Source organism: Coregonus lavaretus (assembly GCF_964263955.1).
Source record: "Coregonus lavaretus genome assembly, chromosome: 24".
NCBI lineage: Eukaryota > Metazoa > Chordata > Actinopteri > Salmoniformes > Salmonidae > Coregonus > Coregonus lavaretus.
In genome coordinates, this window is record NC_140011.1 from 32,008,608 (window position 1) to 32,024,033 (window position 15,426).

The window sequence follows — 15,426 nt, forward strand, 5'->3', positions numbered from 1 at the left end:
AACCAACACCATGTGCTGTAAATCCTTTATTTAGAAACATAAATTACAAATATAAGGCCTGACATTTGCATGTGTATAAAACTACAAAAATAATACCATATATAGCCCTATTATGAGGTGGGTAAAACTGTTGCTATGTGATGCTTGTCATTTAATCTGAACCTGTGAGGAACCCATGAAAGGAGATTTCAGAAATTAAGTTAGTGTCATCAAACATTAAGTGAAAAAACAAGACCATTCAGTTTCGATAAGGACTCCTCAGGAATAAAGATCATTTTTTGGCACCATAACCTTGGTTGTCAAGGTATCCATGCATGAGACTGGATTTCCTGGCCCCTTATTGGTGTGTGAGGTTAGCATGGTTGGTTGTTGATATTGGTCAGCAGTTTGTGATATGGGGCCTTGTATGGGGCAGTGAAAGCCCCAGGAGCCATTGTGCCACGCCCATCCTCATCCACATGGCCCATCAAGATGTAGGGCATTCCTGAGAAAGAGATTAAAAATACATTTATAAGGCAATCTGGCAATACTGTGTATGATGACACAACATAACTGATAAATCAGCAGTGTGTGTGCATTTGTACATGCTAGTCAGATTGACTGGGAAGAAAAATAGAGTACCTCTGCGGATGATAGGGCACTTCTTGCAGGCTGACACCAGTTTGACAGACATGTTCACTCCAGCCTGGGTGATGGTCAACCGGCCAGCCTTGTAGGCCTTGATGAGAGACACACCGATATAGACACTGCCCTGAGGACCAGGAGTCAGTGCTGTCACCTTACCCGTGATCACTGAAAGAGGGAGATAGATAGATAGATAGATAGATAGATAGATAGATAGATAGATAGATAGATAGATAGATAGATAGATAGATAGATAGATAGATAGATAGATAGATAGATAGATAGATAGATAGATAGATAGATAGATAGATAGATAGATAGATAGATAGATAGATAGATAGATAGATAGATAGATAGATAGATAGATAGATAGATAGATAGATAGATAGATAGATAGATAGATAGATAGATAGATAGATAGATAGATAGATAGATAGATATAGATAGATAGATGTGCACTGGTTTAGCTGTGTTTATGTACTGTATGTGGTGTGACTGCTGTGTTTAATTGCCTGAGCAATGCTGTGAACTTGCTGTGAACTCAAAATCTCTGTGTAATGATTGTACAGATGTTAAGCTTGATTAATTTGGCTATCCAGCAGTCTTTCACCTCTCTCTATCCAATAATCATAAAAAATATTTTTTTTTTTTTGGCTATCCAATGATGCTGCTGTCAAGTGGAACTCACCAAATTCGCTGGCACAGAAACTGCTCTTGATGTTTCCATCCCTCTTACATGCCTTTGCACACAGTGGGTTCAGGGGAACTAGAAAATACAAACATTGTTAACACACACAGTCACACAGACATATGTATATATAAACTCAGCTCTTGCTACACCAGTGCTTCAGCTTCTCTTACCTGGCCTCTTGCCGTCTGGTCTAGTCACTCTGGTCCTGTCTGAGCCTGGCTTATTTGGTGGGCGGGTCCTGACTGGTTTGACTGGTTTGGGTTTAACAGTGGGCTCCTTGGGCTGCGGGGTTGTGGGGACCTGGTATCTGTCTGTAGTGGGTGGCTTGGTGGTGGTGGTGGTTGTGATGACTGTTCTCCCAGGCAGGATGGGTTTGACTGCAGGCCTCCCGGGGACTGACTCTATACGGGGTCCTGATCCTGTGTTGTCTGCTGTGGGTGTTCTGGATCCGCGGGGGACGCTGGTGTAACTGGCCATGAAGCCATCGGATGTCACGCTGAGGTCAGACACAAACTGCACAAGGAGCACGTTCCCATTGGTCACAATGGTTCTGTGGGCGGAGAGTGATACAGAGGATTGGAGCAGAGTGGAGTACAGTGAGATGCTAGCAGCTAAAGGAAGTGCCAAAAACAAACAGACATACAGGTGTAGGATCTTAATTTGAGCCAGTTTGCTACAGCAGGAAAAGAATCCTGCAACAACAGGAAATGTGAATTATTATCAATTATTATGATTAAAATTAGTATACATTTTTTGTAGGGTTTGATACATTTTTCTTAAGAGAAAATCAAGTCTGAAATTTCAAAGGTAAATTATAAACTTCAGAAGCCTTTTTAAACCTCAAATACACTGCAAGTTTTACATTTCCTACATTGAAGGAAAGTTCTCCTGCAACAGGATGATCAAATTAAGATCCAACATCTGTATATCATCATAGACTTAGACCACAGACAAACATAAGCATAAACACAGGAAGTCAGGCTAACACACAAACAGAGTACATTCTTGCACCACTCACTGGGGGCTGACGTCTCCACAGTATTTTCCAATGCGTCGAGAGTCATCTTTCTCTCCACCGTTGAAGAAGGCCACATAGTCAAAGCGGCAGTAACTGTCTGATTCCAAGTCAAACTTATCAAACTTCACCTCAATCACCTAGCCCAAAGACAGAAATAAAAAAAATGACAAAATACAACGTTACTCACGATGAACGTTGCTTGAATCTCCAATATATTTATGCATTTAGGTACACATTCGGTTCTGTGGTTTGTGCAACACAATGACAGCATCATTTGCAGAATAAAGAACATGAAAATCTGAGCATCATGGGTAATGACCTGGTCAGGCTCTACTGTGACGAGCCAGGAGCAGCTGATGCCTGCTGGGTAATTCTTCTCAGGCCAGTTGGGTGTTTTAACTTCACCCTGGGCCTTTGTCATCTTGCCTCCACAGAATTGGTGATCTGAAATGATTAATATACAGATCAATAAATAATCAAGTGAATACAGGATTTGACATTGGTATTAGCCTTCGTAACCGTATGTGAGCTAATAGACATGGGAAATCAGAAAGGTGTTGTTCCTTAGAAAAGAGCCCAAGTTATACTGTAAAGCTCACCATCCACATGTGGTTTTCCTCCATTGAAGTAAGCAAGGAAGCCCCTCCCTCCAGTCTCAGAGTCGGACCCCATCTCCAGCATCATGGTATTGGTGGTGGAGATGAGAGTACCAGGCCTGAACGTTCCACAGAACCTCCCCAGTTTCTGCACCATGTTGGAGTGGCCGTTGTACACATCCAGGTAGTCATAGCGACACATGGCATCGGCCTCCAGGTCGAAGATGCGGAAGGAGAGCATGACCACATTGCCTTCTGGGACCTGGAGTTCAGACAGAGGGCAGAAAAGGCTTTAGGTCAGTCTGTAGGCAACATTCAGAGTAATGGAGGAGTGATATGTAGTGCAGGGCCAGTGACTCACTGTAATGCGCCAGGTACATTTGCTGTTGGGTTTGTAGTAGCTTGGAAATCCTTCACTGCCCACAAAGCCTGAGTCTGCAACCATTTCTCCTCCACAGTGAAACACAGGCCTGAGAGAGAGCAGGGTGGGAACCCAGTGATGTGGTAAGCATTAGCCAGCATTTATCACATACTGTATATAATACATTATAATAACCTTGAGTTGTAGACAGGATGGGGACTGGACAAAGTTAGTGGGGGTTATGGTGTCCTTGACTGGAGCTTCCTCAAGAAGACCTCCCCCTAAATGTTTGTTATCATTTCTCCCCTCTGCTTGTTCCAGTTTCTAACCCAGGCACGTCCACCTCTGCTCCAATATAGAATCCAAACTCCTTTTTCAAAATAACACAAAGCTTGCTTTATACAACGGAAAAATCCCAAAGCTAGCCTATTGCCAGAATACTTTCATGGATAAATATATAATATTATGCCAGTGGCCTCACAAACAGTCATGGGGACAGATGTAACAAAGTGAAATTGTAGAGTTTCCATCAACCTCGCGCGCAATGTAGACATCAAAGAACGCCGCAGTTCGCGGTAGAGTAGTGGGTGAAACCATTAGTTTCCTTTAATTTTGTTTTACTGAATTCATAAAAATATTTGCTGCCATTGTAGTAAGGTTGGTAATACGAGAGGTCTTCAGACTTACCATTTTTTGTACTATTTTATTTTGAAAGAACAACTAGTGGGTTTTGAGTGCTTCTCCCCTATTTGGGAAGTTGGTCTGCCGTTAATGTATTGAAGACCTATTTCAGCAAGTTAACCAAGTTTTTGCTGGCTTAGCTAGCCATGTTAATTATGAGCTAACTAGCACCGATGGTCACTGCACTACAACGTCACGCTAGCTATTTCCAGCAGGTGATTTGCTAGCAGGTGACTTATTGAAATTAAGTGAATGTTTATTTTCTTACTACCTTAAAAGGTTTATATAAAAGGGTTGTACTTGTGCTCTGTATTTATGGATTAATATTACTTCACATTGAGGGTATGTATCACTGCTGTGGTCCTCTGTAGCTCAATTGGTAGAGCATGGCGCTTGTAACGCCAGGGTAGTGGGTTCAATCCCCGGGACCACCCATGCGTAAAAATGTATGCACGCATGACTGTAAGTCGCTTTGGATAAAAGCGCCTGCTAAATGGCATATTATTATTACTGTTTCTCCTATCTAGAAGATATAGTGTGTCCTACCTAACCAGTGAACGTGTGGCTGTGACCGTCCTGTCATCACTGTTTGATATATTTTACTGCAGATAAAAACCGAGTCAACCTGAAGTGTGGGTGTCCGTGTGCATTTCTTCTGGGGGGATATGTGAAGTTGGTTACAAAATTGGTGCCGTGACCCGGATCTACAAGATCAGCCATCGCCGATCACCGGGGGAATACAGCAGTGCTCCAGAGAAGAGGACTACACCTGCCGTCAACTTCAAGAGAAAGTTAATTTGAATACTCGTCATGAATAACATGTCCACACCAAAAAATCTAGGTACACTGGTTAAGCCCAATGGTGATCCACCACTTTTACTGGTGAGTGAGGACTTACAACCTAGGGGAGTTAACTGTGATATTGTAACCCCCAGTATTGGTAGGGGGGCTCAGATAGCTAGAATGGTAGAGCATAGCTTTACCAGGAGTGCTGGTGTAAGGTCAGTAAATGAAACAAGAGGATGTTATTGATCAAACAACAGGTCAGAGTGATGGAGATGATAATCACTCCAATGATGATGAATACCATAAGCAGCAGAGTGTTATGCTTGATTTAGTCAAACAGATGGGTCAAGAGATTGGTAACAGTATTGTTTCAAGTCTGTCAGCAAGTAATATCACTCCATCCAAGGTAGCCACCGACACTGTCCCAGTGTGCATGCCAGACTGGTCCAAGGTAAACTTTCAGAGGTGATGGAACAGATAAATGTACTGTGTATGAGTGGCAGGAAATGATGAAGACTTACTTGGTAAAGAAAGGTTACAAAACGCCAGAGCAAGGTAATGAAATCATGGAAAGGTTAATGGGGAGGGCCAAGGATTTAGTCAAGATAGGAATCCGCAGCAACCCCCTTGTAAACATCAGCAGAGACCCTGAGGTTATTTTCAGTATTTTGAAACAGCATTTTGGTGAGGCTGTCTCCTCTACTACACCGCTTCAAGAATTTTAGGAAACCAAACCTTATCAGGGGGAGAGTAGCTTAGACTACTGGGTGCGCCTTAACCGAGTAGCTAGATCTGCTACTCGGTTAAGGCGCACCCAGTAGTCTAAGCTACTCTCCCCCTGATAAGGTTTGGTTTCCAGCATTTCCTAAAAGTCTTGAAGCGGTGTAGTAGAGGAGACAGCCTCACCAAAATGCTGTTTCAAAATACTGAAAATAACCTCAGGGTCTCTGCTGATGTTTACAAGGGGGTTGCTGCGGATTCCTATCTTGACTAAATCCTTGGCCCTCCCCATTAACCTTTCCATGATTTCATTACCTTGCTCTTTGCCACCTTCTCCTCCCTGCTGAATCCTCCTCCCCCTCCCCCCCCTCCTCCCTCTCTGTGGATGACTTTTGAAAAGAAGGTTGACGACATCCAATCCTCGTTTGTTAAGTCAAATGATACTGCTGGTCCTGCTCACACTGCCCTACCCTATGCTTTGACTTCTTTCTCCCCTCTCTCTTCAGATAAAATCTTGCGACTTGTGACGGCCGGCCGCCCAACAACCTGCCCGCTTGACCCTATCCCCTCATCTCTTATCCAGACCATCTCCGGTGACCTTCTCCCTTACCTCACCTCGCTGATCAACTCATCCTTGACCGCTGCCTATGTCCCTTCCGTCTTCAAGAGAGCGAGAGTTGCACCCCTTCTCAAAAAACCAACACTCGATCCCTTTGATGTCAACAACTACAGACCAGTATCCCTTCTTTCTTTTCTCTCCAAAACTATTGAGCGTGCCGTCTTTAGCCAACTCTCTTGCTCTCTCTCTCAGAATGACCTTCTTGATCCAAACCAGTCAGGTTTCAAGACTGGTCATTCAACTGAGACTGCTCTTCTCTGTGTCACGGAGGCTCTCCGCACTGCTAAAGCTAACTCTCTCTCCTCTGCTCTTGTCCTTCTAGACCTGTCTGCTGCCTTTGATACTGTGAACCATCAGATCCTCCTCTCCGAGCTGGGCATCTCCGGCGCGGCTCACTCTTGGATTGCGTCCTACCTGACCGGTCGCTCCTACCAAGTGGCGTGGCGAGAAGCTGTCTCCGCACCACGTGCTCTCACCACTGGTGTCCCCCAGGGCTCAGTTCTAGGCCCTCTCCTATTCTCGCTATACACCAAGTCACTTGGCTCTGTCATATCCTCACATGGCCTCTCCTATCATTGCTACGCAGACGACACACAACTAATCTTCTCCTTTCCCCCTTCTGATAACCAGGTGGCGAATCGCATCTCTGCATGTCTGGCAGACATATCAGTATGGATGACGGATCACCACATCAAGCTGAACCTTGGCAAGACGGAGCTGCTCTTCCTCCCGGGGAAGGACTGCCCGTTCCATGATCTTGCCATCACGGTTGACAACTCCGTTGTGTCCTCCTCCCAGAGTGCGAAGAGCCTTGGCGTGACCCTGGACAACACCCTGTCGTTCTCCCCTAACATCAAGGCAGTGACCCGATCCTGTAGGTTCATGCTCTACAATATTCGGAGAGTACGACCCTGCCTTACACAGGAAGCGGCACAGGTCCTAATCCAGGCACTTGTCATCTCCCGTCTGGATTACTGCAACTCGCTGTTGGCTGGGCTCCCTGCCTTTGCCATTAAACCCCTACAACTCATCCAGAATGACGCAGCCCGTCTGGTGTTCAACCTTCCCAAGTTCTCTCACGTCACCCCGCTCCTCCGCACACTACACTGGCTTCCAGTTGAAGCTCGCATCTGCTACAAGACCATGGTGCTTGCCTACGGAGCTGTGAGGGGAATGGCACCTCCGTACCTTCAGGCTCTGATCAGTCCCTACACCCAAACGAGGGCATTGCGTTCATCCACCTCTGGCCTGCTGGCTCCCCTACCTCTGCTGAAGCACAGTTCCCGCTCAGCCCAGTCAAAACTGTTCGCTGCTCTGGCACCCCAATGGTGGAACAAGCTCCCTCACGACGCCAGGACAGCGGAGTCACTCACCACCTTCCGGATACATTTGAAACCCCACCTCTTTAAGGAACACCTGGGATAGGATAAAGTAATCCTTCTAATGTCACTGGAACCACGACTGAACAGGCAGAAAAACGTTCATATGCTGATGTGTTGAAAGACATGGGTCTGACTGATGTTGACATTGCCTCCTGTGAAGTATCAGATGAATGGAAAAACAAGATGGCCCACCTGGTTGTGAAATATGACAGCATATTTTCCAGAGGGAAATTGGACTGTGGCAAGAGACTTTGTGCATAGAATAAGACTGAAAGATGAGAGGCCTTTCAGACTTCCTTACAGCAGAGTGCCACCATGTGACTTCCAAAAACGGAAACAAACTTTGGAGGAAATGGAAGAACGTGACATCCTCAGGAAATCAAATAGTGAGTGGGCATCCCCCCTCGTTCTTGTCTGGAAACCAAATGGTGAACTCAGAATCGGTACAGATTTCCGATGGCTCAACACAAGAACTGAGAAGGATGCTTATCCCCTACCAAATCAAGCCGATGCCCTGGTGTCATTGGGCGGAAACTGCCTTTTCAGCACAATGGATCTGACATCGGGATTTTACAATATTTCCCATACACGAAGAAGATCGTAAATACACAGCCGTTACCACACCAGTTGGCCTTTTCGATTATAACAGAATGGTTCAGGGCCTCTGCAACAGCCCAGCTACGTTTGCCAGGATGATGATGTCAATCTTTGGGGATCAGAACTATCTCTCCCTTTTGTGCTATCTAGATGACTTATTGGTCTTTGGTAAAAGTGAACAAGAAGCACTTGAACGGTTGGAGTTGGTTTTCAGTAGACTCTCAAACAACAACTTGAAGCTTGCCCCAAAAAAGTGCCTCTTCCTTAGGCGTTCTGTGAAATTCTTGGGCCATGTGATATCTCAAGAAGGGATCCAGACTGACAAGGGAAAAGTGACGGCAATCAGTGAGATGACATCCACTGATCTCATGGAGATGGATGGGAAAACCCCTGGACTGAAGAGGGTCCAGTCATTTCTCGGAATGATGAACTATTACTCCCATTTTATCAACGGGTTTTCAAAAATCGCCAAGCCACTGTACTGTTTAACAGCGGGACAGAAAACCAAACGAAAAGATACAAATGGCAAGACTCAGAGTAGCCCGTCCCGGAGGCTGACACCTGAAGACTGGACGAGTGAGTGTCAACATGCCTTTGATGAGTTAAAAGCAGCTGTGATAAATGCTGTAGTTTTAGCGCACCCAGACTTGAGTAAACCCTTCATACTTTCAACTGATGCTTCAATTGACGGCCTAGGCACTGTTCTGAGCCAGATCCCAGAGGGCGAGAGTAAAAGTAGACCCATTGCGTTTGCTAGTAAATCCCTCAACAAATCCCAAGCAAGATATCCAGCCCATCGTCTAGAGTTTCTTGTATTGAAATGGGCCGTATGTGAAAATTTCTGTCACTGGCTAAAAGGTGCCAGATTTACTGTCCTGACAGATAATAACCCACTCACTCACATACTGACAAAGCCTAAACTTGATGCCTGTGAGCAGAGGTGGGTGGCGAAGCTAGCCCCGTATGACTTTGATCTGAAATACATACAGTGGGGAAAAAAGTATTTAGTCAGCCAACAATTGTGCAAGTTCTCCCACTTAAAAAGATGAGAGAGGCCTGTAATTTTCATCATAGGTACACGTCAACTATGACAGACAAATTGAGAAAAAATAATCCAGAAAATCACATTGTAGGATTTGTTATGAATTTATTTGCAAATTATGGTGGAAAATAAGTATTTGGTCAATAACAAAAGTTTCTCAATACTTTGTTATATACCCCTTGTTGGCAATGACACAGGTCAAACGTTTTCTGTAAGTCTTCACAAGGTTTTCACACACTGTTGCTGGTATTTTGGCCCATTCCTCCATGCAGATCTCCTCTAGAGCAGTGATGTTTTGGGGCTGTCGCTGGGCAACACGGACTTTCAACTCCCTCCAAAGATTTTCTATGGGGTTGAGATCTGGAGACTGGCTTGGCCACTCCAGGACCTTGAAATGCTTCTTACGAAGCCACTCCTTCGTTGCCCGGGAGGTGTGTTTGGGATCATTGTCATGCTAAAAGACCCAGCCATGTTTCATCTTCAATGCCCTTGCTGATGGAAGGAGGTTTTCACTAAAAATCTCACGATACATGGCCCCATTCATTCTTTCCTTTACACGGATCAGTCGTCCTGGTCCCGTTGCAGAAAAACAGCCCCAAAGCATGAAGTTTCCACCCCCATGCTTCACAGTAGGTATGGTGTTCTTTGGATGCAACTCAGCATTCTTTGTCCTCCAAACACGATGAGTTGAGTTTTTACCAAAAAGTTATATTTTGGTTTCATCTGACCATATGACATTCTCCCAATCCTCTTCTGGATCATCCAAATGCACTCTAGCAAACTTCAGACGGGCCTGGACATGTACTGGCTTAAGCAGGGGGACACGTCTGGCAATGCAGGATTTGAGTCCCTGGCGGAGTAGTGTGTTACTGATGGTAGGCTTTGTTACTTTGGTCCCAGCTCTCTGCAGGTCATTCACTAGGTCCCCCCGTGTGGTTCTGGGATTTTTGCTCACCGTTCTTGTGATCATTTTGACCCCACGGGGTGAGATCTTGCGTGGAGCCCCAGATCGAGGGAGATTATCAGTGGTCTTGTATGTCTTCCATTTCCTAATAATTGCTCCCACAGTTGATTTCTTCAAACCAAGCTGCTTACCTATTGCAGATTCAGTCTTCCCAGCCTGGTGCAGGTCTACAATTTTGTTTCTGGTGTCCTTTGACAGCTCTTTGGTCTTGACCATAGTGGAGTTTGGAGTGTGACTGTTTGAGGTTGTGGACAGGTGTCTTTTATACTGATAACACGTTCAAACAGGTGCCATTAATACAGGTAACGAGTGGAGGACAGAGGAGCCTCTTAAAGAAGAAGTTACAGGTCTGTGAGAGCCAGAAATCTTGCTTGTTTGTAGGTGACCAAATACTTATTTTCCACCATAATTTGCAAATAAATTCATTAAAAATCCTACAATGTGATTTTCTGGAATTTTTTTTCTCTATTTGTCTGTCATAGTTGACGTGTACCTATGATGAAAATGACAGGCCTCTCTCATCTATTTAAGTGGGAGAACTTGCACAATTGGTGGCTGACTAAATACTTTTTTTCCCCACTGTACCTGGGCCACAGAACATATCCACTGACTTACTCAGCCGTGTACCGTTCGTCAGGGATGGTACCACACAACATGTCACAGCAGAGAACGTACAAGAGATGCTCCGGCTGTCTGTGAATTGCCAAGCCCCGCCAAACAGTGGCATAACAGGGTCCAATCATGGTACAAAGGCTGCTGAGGTCTCTAGTGGTGAAGTGAAGGCACTCCTAGACAACAGCTTGTACCAAAAGGGGATCATATCTATGTGCACTGTCCCTCTGATGCTGCTATCCCAACATCTGCAGGGAGGTTATCCAGCACTCCCCGTTTTTTCACTAGGAGATCTCAAAGAGAAGCAGCAAGCAGATGAGACATTGGCTCGTGCTACCTATTATGTGGAGAGGAAACGGAGACCATCACATCGTGAAAGAGAACATGAAACAGTGGACGTGCAGAAACTTTTGAAACATTGGGAGAAGTTGGAATACAAGGATGGAATACTGTACAGGACATCAAAGGACAAAACCGGAAATAAGAGATATCAGTTCATTGTACCTTTGTCCCTGAAGGCGGATGTGTTGAAGGGAACACATGATGATGCTGCACACCAAGGTCAATCAAGAAACGTACACCTCATCAGACAGAGGTTATGTTGGGTTGGTATGGATGAACAGGTGAAAGACTATGTCGTGAGATGTAGACGCTGTGTTGTGAGCAAGTCAAGAAGACTTGAGGCAAGAGCTCCTCTTCAATCGATTAAGACAAGTGCACCACTAGAGTTGGTCTGTATCGATTTCTGGGTGGCTGAAGGAAAGGATGGAGAGAGTGTTGAAGTACTAGTAGTAACAGACCATTTTACCAAAGTAGCTCACGCCTTCCCTTGTACAAATCAGACAGCAAAACAAGTTGCCAAAAAACTGTGGAACAGCTTTTTCTGTATTTACGGTTTTCCTCAGCGTCTTTTAAGTGACCAAGGGGCCAACTTTGAGAGCAAGCTGATATCAGAGCTAATGGACCTGGCAGGAGTGAAGAAATCTCACACAACTCCATATCACCCAATGTGCAATGGGCAAACCGAAAGTTTAATCGTACTTTGGGGAATATGATCCGAGCCTTGCCTCCACGGACGAAAGAGAAATGGCCTCAGATGTTACAAACTCTCACGTTTGCATATAACTGTACCGTGCATGAGACGACAGGGTTCGCCCCTTTTTACTTAATGTTTGGGCGGACCCCACAGCTACCGGTCGACGCCATGTTTGGAAGTGTTCTGAGAGATGAGACCGTTTTGGGTTAAAATGAATTTGTAGGCTCCTTTCAAAGAGATCTTCAGGAGGCCGTGCGTATCACACAGAAGAACACATCAAAGGCACAGAAAAAGCAGGCAAGAGAATATGACAAGAAGGTGAAAGGATGTACCCTGGAGGTCGGTGACAAAGTTATCTTAGCCAACAAGAAAGAACAGGGCAAACGGAAATTGGCAGATGTGTGGGAATCTACCGTCTGTCATCAGCTGGAGCAACCCAGATCTGCACATCTACAGAGTAGTCAACCCTTCCACAGACAAGAGCAAGGTTGTACACCGCAACTTCTTACTTCCTGTGAACTTTCTTCCAATTGGAGAGGCTGATGATACAAATGTTCCCTCCATCCTTTCAGATGAGAGTTTTGCAGATGACAGAGCTATGAAACGAAATCCACTACCAGATGTGGATGGGGGCAGTGATGGCCAGAGAACTGCAATCTGGATCCTCCGTAGTCTAAGTCCAAAAGTAGTTGATGAGGCTATGGATGCCTCCGAGTCCTCGTTGATGGGATAAGAGTGTAATGGAGAAACCGAGTCAATGGGAGATTCTGAAAGCAAGCAGGAATCTAGAACTAGTAACTCTGGTCACATGGAGCATTCCGAATTTCAAAGCAATAGTGACAGAGACCCAGAAGGAGACCCTTACCACTCTGAGGATGATAGCTTGCAACCCTTGGCTGATGAATTAGAAACGTCCTCCAAAAGCAGTATAAGGGTCAGTGACTTTGCACCAAATGATCAAATTCAAACAAGCAAATCGGCCACCCGGAATAGTATCAGGGTCAGTGAAGTTGGCCCAAGTGAGCAGGCCCAAAGCAGCAGACTATCTCCCCTAAAAGACATTGTTGAGGACAAGTCCCACGATACAGTCATTTCACAAAGCTCTAACAATAATTTAGAGGAGGGTAGTGTGACACGTACAAGGTACAGAAGGGTTGTTAGACCAGTAAAGAGACTTGTTGAAGCCATGACAATGCTTGTCAGAGAACCTAACATGTCAGAGACCATAACAACACTCCTAAATGTCCTGTTGAATGTCTTGGATATCAGTGATGCAGAGTATTAAGTAGGCTATATGTATTCAGTGTTGAGTGCAAGTGACAGTTTAGGTTACGGGACAGAAAGGGTGAATGTGATGTGTAAAAGACACGTTATTACATTGTACAATGTTTTGTACTGTCCTATGGATAGCCCATGGCTAAGGTTTACCCTTCAGGTATTTCTTTAACAGGTTTAAAGTGCCTGCCCTAGTAATGTGTCTAAGGTCTGTATGGGTTGATGGAATTCTGCAGGGGTGAGTGTAACAAAGTGAAAATGTAGAGTTTCCATCAACCTCGTGCGCAATGTAGACATCAAAGTACGCCGCAGTTCACGGTAGGGTGAAACCATTCACTTCAGGAAAGGGGGTGATATAAATAAAGTTTCCTTTAATTTTGTGTTACTGAATTCATAAATATATTTGGTAATACGAGAGGTCTTCGGGCTTACCATTTTTTGTACTATTTTCTTTTGAAAGAACAACTACTTCCCTATTTGGGAAGTTGGTCTGCCTGCTCCTCAGTCTGAGAGAGCAGGTTCGTGTCTACTTCCTCTGTATATAAAAACTGTTTAAAACTGTATAACATAAGTGTTTTTGGAAAACTGGTTCATATATCCTAAAGTCAATAGCAAATGTGGCTATGTATGTATTTATTTTGCCGTTAATGTATTGAAGACCTATTTCAGCAAGTTAACCAAGTTTTTGCTGGCTTAGCTAGCCATGTTAATGATGAGCTAACTAGCACCGATGGTCACTGCACTACAACGTCACGCTAGCTATTTCCAGCATGTGATTTGCTAGCAGGTGACTTATTGAAATTAAGTGAATGTTTATTTTCATACTACCTTAAAAGGTTTATATAAAAGGGTTGTACTTGTGCTCTGTATTTATGGATTAATATTACTTCACATTGAGGGTATGTATCACTACTGTTGCTCCTATCTAAAATATATATTGTGTCCTACCTAACCAGTGAACGTGTGGCTGTGACCGTCCTGTCAATGCCTGTCATCACTGTTTGATATCTTTTACTGCAGGTATGCTTTTCTGTATTTTTTTTATTTTCTAAACACAACGCATGTATACTATACGATCACTTTGTGGATTCAGTCTAAGAGAGATATTCTGAGAGCAGTGAACGTGTGGCTGTGACCGTCCTGTCAATGCCTGTCATCACTGTTTGATATATTTTACTGCAGATAAAAACCGAGTCAACCTGAAGTGTGGGTGTCCGTGTGCATTTCTTCTGGGGGGATATGTGAAGTTGGTTACACAGACACATTGGAGACTGTCTGTACAGGAGACAGAGCTGCTGAGTGCACTTCTAACAGCTGGGTCTTGTCAACTGGGCTGAGGCAAAATAACTCATCCCCTTTATGGAGTGTCAAAAAAGCTAAACAAAGACAACAAGAAACGAAATAAACATTGTTCTCATTGGCCGCTTGTTTAGAAAACCAGTCAATTACCATTATTCCAACCTGAGGACAAAATAACTTTTACAGTACTCTAGCCAATACCATCGAGTTCAAATCTTGAACTCATTGAGAAAGTTCACATTATAGGAGCTCAGACATGCAGAACCCCAGCAGAGAGAGAGGCCAGCTGATGAGAGCCAAGATGTCCAGTCAGATCCGTCCTGATCCAACCCCACACAGGCACATACAGACAGACCCTCAAAGCATTAACATCTGGGGGAGCTCAACCACATCAAAATGATGGACCAGTCAGTCACAACCACAACATCACTGCCATACCCCCAAGCGAATATACACATGCAGGAAGCTCAGATAGGGAGTTCCGAGCACACTGCGTGAAATCTGAACATGGCACACTCTCAAAAGCATACACACTCTATAAACGGTTATGGTATATTGTGAACCATATAAATAATGTAAAGTGCATCCTTGTGGATATTGCCACAAGTGAATAAACTGTGCATTCACCCAAATGGAGCCATCACCGTAAAGCCTCTTGCAAACATACATTACATACACACCAACAAGCCCCAAACACCCCTATTTCCTACCTGGTGTAGTTAGTCCCTGGTTGGCTCTGGCTCTGGCCCTGTGCCGATCCTAAACAGAGAGCCAGGAGCACAGAAAGACCCCAGATACAATCCTCACACTTCATGATGCAGAAAGCAGACACAGTAAGAGGGTGAACCAGAAGAGAGAGACAGGAGCAAAGAGTGGGAAGAGGTGGAGGACGGGTGGAGGACGGGTGGAGGGAGCCACAGGCAGAGAGAGGGAGAGAGAGAGAGAGAGAGAGAGAGAGAGAGAGAGAGAGAGAGAGAGAGAGAGAGAGAGAGAGAGAGAGAGAGAGAGAGAGAGAGATGCTAAGAGGGTAGAAGGAGCTAGAAGGAGTCATGACAGGGGAGACGACGCGAGTGGGAGGGGAGTGTTTAATTAGAACCAGATGCTGTCTCAATGTTAACATTTG

General features: G+C 44.7%; 1 protein-coding gene across 1 annotated transcript; it reads right to left on the reverse strand.

Moving 5' to 3' along the window:
* Positions 1-13: 13 nt before the first annotated feature.
* On the reverse strand, positions 14-15,224 carry pcolcea (procollagen C-endopeptidase enhancer a). The gene is made up of 9 exons (XM_084140224.1): positions 15,014-15,224; positions 3,291-3,399; positions 2,933-3,191; positions 2,653-2,777; positions 2,334-2,470; positions 1,486-1,865; positions 1,313-1,390; positions 622-792; positions 14-484 (listed from the first exon to the last, which is right to left on the reverse strand). Exons 1-9 carry the CDS (start codon positions 15,115-15,117, stop codon positions 354-356), a joined length of 1,494 nt encoding a protein of 497 aa, XP_083996350.1. The 5' UTR covers positions 15,118-15,224; the 3' UTR covers positions 14-353.
* Positions 15,225-15,426: the final 202 nt, after the last annotated feature.